The sequence below is a fragment of the Condylura cristata genome, unplaced genomic scaffold (assembly GCF_000260355.1).
Source record: "Condylura cristata isolate star-nosed mole 26May11 unplaced genomic scaffold, ConCri1.0 scaffold00018, whole genome shotgun sequence".
In the NCBI taxonomy this organism is placed as follows: domain Eukaryota; kingdom Metazoa; phylum Chordata; class Mammalia; order Eulipotyphla; family Talpidae; genus Condylura; species Condylura cristata.
The window spans coordinates 12,786,791-12,792,827 of NW_004567119.1; the positions used below are offsets into that span (position 1 = coordinate 12,786,791).

At 44.1% G+C, this 6,037-nt stretch overlaps 1 protein-coding gene across 1 annotated transcript in view; it reads right to left on the minus strand.

The window, feature by feature from the left end:
* DCHS2 (dachsous cadherin-related 2) overlaps positions 1 to 6,037 on the minus strand; it is a 167,105-nt gene that overhangs the window by 71,377 nt on the left and 89,691 nt on the right. The window contains exon 2 of the mRNA XM_004685207.2: positions 5,293 to 5,484. Coding sequence (XP_004685264.1) covers positions 5,293 to 5,484 — 192 coding nt within the window. The remainder of the gene's footprint in view (positions 1 to 5,292; positions 5,485 to 6,037) is intronic.

Genomic DNA, 6,037 nt, shown 5'->3' on the forward strand with positions numbered 1-6,037 from the left:
GAAAGGAGTAAAAATGATTCGATGCAGAGGGCTGGGGATTTTAAATGGGAGGTTGGAGGGAGGCAGCCACCAAGGCAGCTGTGCTTGTGACTCGTGCTTAGCAGGAGAGGGGCGCCTTTGTGAGGGGAACTGGTACCCTCAGGGACAACTGTTTTAATCAGGGCAAGAAGATAAAGGAGCCGTCAAAGCCCAGGTTGAGCTCACCAGGGGTTTTTGCTACATGATGCATCTGAGATCCCACGGGCATGGGAGACAGTTTGGGTGGGAAGAATGATGGGGGTGGGGGTAGGGGTAGGGGTGGGGGTTGGGCAGAAGACTGATTCAAATTAAAGGATGCCCAGAGCAGGATGCGTTAAAAACAGAAACACCAAAGGACAACCCAGCGATGTCAACTGCTAGAGAGCACAATGAGCAAAGGCGGTATTTAAGATACTTGGGGATTCACCCTGGTTGTATATTAAAGAAAGATCGGCGATCAGTTTGCGATATGGCTCAGACAATTTGCATAAAAACATAGCCCATGGGCAATGAATTCATTTTTGACACTGAGATGTGGGGTAGCAATCCATGACTAAAAAGATAAGTATAAACGCTGTAACACTTGTTGGGAAAGTGAGATAATTCTTAAAGTTAAAATGAGTGCGCCCCGATTTCGGATTCTAAGTTCTGTTGCTCTAAGGTGCCACGTGGTGATGACCCTGCCTGGTTCTGCCACCTCGTGCGCTGGTACCTGCTGAACAGCTCGTAAATGTCTTCACCCGCTCACTCCGGGAAGAGATGTCTGTGCATATCAAAGCATCATGGTACACACCTTCAGCATATGCAAATTTACTTTTCAATTATACTTCAGTAAAGCTGGGAGAATGACAGGAAAAAATGAGCGAGCCTGTTTTCTCGGTACGTTTGCTCCTGGAAATTCATCTGTGTTACATCCGAGCCGCACAGCATAGCTCACCAGCCAGCTTTTATCATGAATCCACAGGGCGGTGAAGGCCAGGCTCATTTACTTTCCATATTGCTTGTCTGACACGTCCTTCCCTAAGTCTGGCGTGGTGAGATAGAGCTGAAATAGCTTTATCTCAGACACATATTTCAGCTACAAAATTCAGGTGTCACCAAAAATAGAGATAGAATGTTAATAAACATGTACGCTGAAAAGAGAGAATAGGAAATAGAACAAGGAATTAGATCGATGCATTAAATAAAAGAATTAAGTTACAGAGCGTTACTGTGAAAAAATCCTTTTATTTCCAATGTAATCCAATTATTTGTTTCCATTATGTAATTTTATAGCATCGTATGGCTTCTAGGGATGAGATAAATAGCAGCAGTAATAGCAGCAAAACAGATTCTTTCAGAAGTAATACAGGCGGAATAGGAGACGTGACTGAGCTTAAAAAAATATCGACAGTCATCACAAGGATAAATGAAGGAGCAACCAAGAAGGCCAGAACATCTACGTCTTTTATGAGAAAAATTCTTCTATTGTCAGATAAAAATCTCAGTAACCACCAGCAAATGGTTTCTCAGCAACTTTCTGACAAAGAGCTTTCAGGACATATATGACAAAGAGAAAGAATCAGAGGCAAAACCACAGAGTGTCAAGGAAATTAAGGGAAGTTAAAGGTCTTCTGTTGTGGTGCAGTTTATTGTTTCAAATAAATTCATGCTGGACTGGAAGCCAACATCCGGAACCTAAAACACCTGTCTGAATTCATTTGTTCTCCAGAGCCCGGGTAGACTGTTTTGGGGGGACAGCCTTCAGGGTCATTATCAGCCCTGTTCCCTTCACGTTTCCTGCCCCTGGGATGGAGGGGCGCAGCCGCTGGACCGTGCACGGGACCTTGCAGCAGGTGCAGCCTCGGCCCTATGGAAACGCAGCTCGTCCCAGAGGAAACGCACAAGGGTTACACAGAGACATAATAAACTGGCCCTCTCTCTCCTGCCCTCCCCCCCCCTCTCTCTCTCTCACACACACACACACACACACACACACACACGATGTTGCTTGCTTGCTCTTGCACCTTCTGAGACACACGCAAGGAACACTGACAACAGCTGTATGTGCCAACGAGGCAAAGGTCAGAAGCAGCAAAAATCACAACCTGGAAAGTGGGGAAGGAGAAGTAGAAGAGGAGGTTTTATAGAATTTGTCTTTTTTAAATTCTGTTTTATTGAGGCAACATAGGTTTACAACACTGTATGTGACTTAGGGGCACAGGTCCCCTAAAGAGCTCCTCAGATGAATGTTACCACAGCATTCGCATCACCCAGGCACCTCAGCACCCAGGCACTGAGCCCCTCCCCAGTGGTGCTCCCACCTTCAGCCCTCCCCTCCTGCTCTAGTCTCCTCAGAGAACTTGACTTTGAAGTGCACTGCAAAGTCCACCTCTCCCCAAGAGGATCTGCTTCCAGATGGGCTGCACAGGTAGTTCCCTCCCTGGGTCCCCCTGGGCCCCTCAATGCTAAATGATGGGCAAGAGGGAGCTCTGGCTATCGAGTTGGATAAGGTGTTCAAGGGCTGTGGAAGAAGGAGACCTCGAAGCTCTAGACACCCAGTTGCAGACACCAGCTTCTAGAGGACTCTGAGTGTGGGAACCCCGTGTTCCCCACATTCACCCAGGCTGAACACAACATCCTGCTTGTCCTGAAGAAGATGCCTGACTCTGCTCATCACACATGGGTCTGTGGGCTCCGCCCTTGGCAGCCGAGACCCGAGAGTAAGTCACAGCAGCAGGCTGACTGGGAATCAGACAGGCGCCTGGAGGATACAGCTAGCTCATTGGACAGTTTCCATGTGAGGATAAGGAGTGACATCAGTTACAGTGACGTGTGCACTTTGCACCTGGATCTCTGCCTGTGGAGCAAGCACCTCCCAAGGGGCTGGTCCACCTGGACTGAGCCACCAGTATCAGACGCCATCCAGAGGAGGATAATTATCATGGAAATTACTGGAAACAGCCCAGAAGAGGTGGACAGACACACCCAGCATTCAGATGTTTCCCACAAAAGTCTGAGAGGGAAGAAAAGGCAAATGTGCGTGGACTCCAACCAACTCTGGGGAGTAAGACTTTCTCCACCACCTGGCTTTCCAGAGACTGAGGTCCCAAGCCATGAGACAACCTCATGGGACATTGATCTGTGGTGAGAATGGGGACGAGGGCCTTGAGGGCCAGGTCTTTAATCACCTGTGCAAAGAAGCACTCTGTGGGAGAGCTGAATGGACCTCTGCTGGAGAAAGGAAAACACAGAAGAGGCAAAAAAAAGTGGAACCTGAAGATAATAACATGTAGAGATAAGGGGAATCCAAGTCCCAGGAGCCCCCAGAGGCAGTCAAGACAGTGGGGTGGGGCCACAGAAGATGAGTTCAGGATCACCAAGTGCTTCTCGAAAGGACTAGAAAGTACAAAGGGAAACAAACTGAGCAACTGAACTGTATTAGAATTAGAGCTTCTGTTCCTCAGAAGATGTGGCTAAGGGAGTAAGAAGACAAGTCATAAAACAGGTGATAAATGCAGTAAATAGATCTAGCAAAGGATCTGTGTGCCAAAATATAAAGAATTCAGGTAAGTCGCTAAGAAAAAATGTCAGTACAAAACAGACACTTCACAAAATGCAAATAGCCAATAAACTTGAAAAAGTCCTCACTGCATGAGTCACCAAGAAAATATGCTACACACGCCATGGCTGCCGGGAATGTCACAACTAAAAGACATCAAAGTCAAACATTGGGGAGAACATGAAGACAAGTGAAATCCTCATAAATGGTGAGTGTATTCATTGGTACAATCAGTGTAAAAGTTGTTGCTGTTGTTTTTCTGATCTAGAACGTCCACTCCTACAAATATTCTCAATAAAAAATGCTTATCTTTGTTCCCAGAATTACTTGCATAAGAATGGTAACAGAAACACTATTTGTAATCCACTAACATGTCAAAAAGCCATGAAAGAATAGATAAAAAATGATCATAACGTCACATAAAAAAATACTTTAAGTCAACAGGAATGAATGAACTGCTGATACACAATGGCATAAAGGAATCTCACAAATATTTAGCAAAAGAAACTAAACAAAGTGCATGTCTCATGAATCCATCCGCTGGAAGTTTATGAAGAGGTAAATAAAGTGTGGGGGTCAGTTGTCAAAGGACGGGAGGCGGGTTGGGGGAGACACAGCTTGAGACCCAGGGTGCGCGCCAGGGACAGCCATGTTTATCTACAAGTGTTTATTTTGCAAAAATACACTGGACTTTATGACTTGTGCACTTTTCTGCAAGCATTTTATATGTCAGTTTAAAAGCTTACCTCCAAAAGATTTAAATGTTTACCAATAAAAATAGGAATACATGGGTGTCAAATGAAATGCATCTCCATGATCTAAGACCAGTTCGTGTGTATCTTAGAAGGATTAGGCCAGAGGCCTACAAATACATCCAGAAAGTTGTGATCAAACTAGTGAAGAAACCATTGTAATCTTTGGAGATGGGTGTCTTTCCAACACATGATACTAAAAACTAATAAAGAGAAGCACGGTACTGCCTTTCCTGTGTGATTATATTGCAAGGTAATAAAACACTTGATGAGAGAATCGTCTCCTTAGTTGAAGTATTCCAGGTAATAAATGCAAAAGAAATAAGAGAATTCAAAAGCCACCACACTGCAGCCCCAAGTGAAATATATTATGCACCTGCTGATACAAGCAGCATAGAAACGAACCCTGAGCTGACCAGGTATCTGGCTCTCAATGCCAGTTTATGAGAAATGGGGTAAAGGAAGACATAAAATGGATCCCGAGGATGTAATCTGTCACGTTTAGAATGTGGAAAATTTACAAGACAAAAAACCTGATTTCTTAAAAAAAAAAAATAAATACCGTAGGAAAAAAGCAAAGGGGTGGGCCTGGGGTTGACTGTGACAGACTGAAGCTGAAGAGACTTAGTAGTCAAATCAGTGTGTGGACGTACTGGATTTGGATCTTGATTCAAACAAGCCAACTAGGAACAGACATTTTTAGATAATATAGGATATTTTAAATGCAGTGGATATTAGATGTTATTAAAGAGTTGCCATTAATGCAGTGGCATGTTTTTAGATAATCATACCCTGTTAAAGATATAAAATTATCAGTGGAAGAAATGATATAATGTCTGGTATTTGCTTCAAAAAACACCAGCAGAAGGAGGAGGTAGCAATTTGTGAAAAAAAGATTGATCAGTTGTTGATAACTGGTCCTCTCATGTAGACACAGTGGTTCACTTTGGATGATGTTTCAACTTCCTATATAAGACTTACCCCATCTTGAGCTTTCACCAGGAGATCATAGGTGGCAGGGTCTCTTTCCCTGTCGATGTCTTGAGAAACACAGATTCGCCCATCGTGCCGGTCAATCTGGAATGCCTGCGGAGCTTCATTGCTCTGGAATCCATCGTAGAGAAAATACTCAACAAAGCCATAGGGCCCTGCATCCGCATCAGAAGCTTTCACCTATGAGACAGGAGGACGACCAGTGAGTAAAGAGCAAGGCTACACCCTCAGGCTTGCATGAATCACCATCACCACCGCACAGCCAGAGTTGGCCATTGGTGCTCTATCTCTATCTCTCTTACCCTCACTGACAGCGCATCCTCAAACTCCTCTTGTGTTCTTTTCAGTCTCTTTTCTCCTGTCCTATATTTTCATGCCAATTCTGAAAACCTGAGTTACCTGGGTTCCGTTCAGTCCTTTTGCTTCCTTATCTCTCTTACCATACCTAAGTGATGTTGACCAATCTCAGAGGCTTAAAATCATCCGTGTGTTCAATGGAATACTATTCAGCTATCAAAAAGACAAACTCATCCGGGACTATGGTAATGGCACATGGGTGAAGTGGTGGTGAGAAGTCCATGGGGATTATAATCAAGATGAAAAATGTACAAAATGAAGAAACATGTTTTTTTATGTATGTATATGTAAAGATAACTTGTAGCAACATGGATGGAACTAAAGGGCTAATGCTCAGTGAAATAAGTCAGAAGTAAGAATTAAAAGTAACAGATGG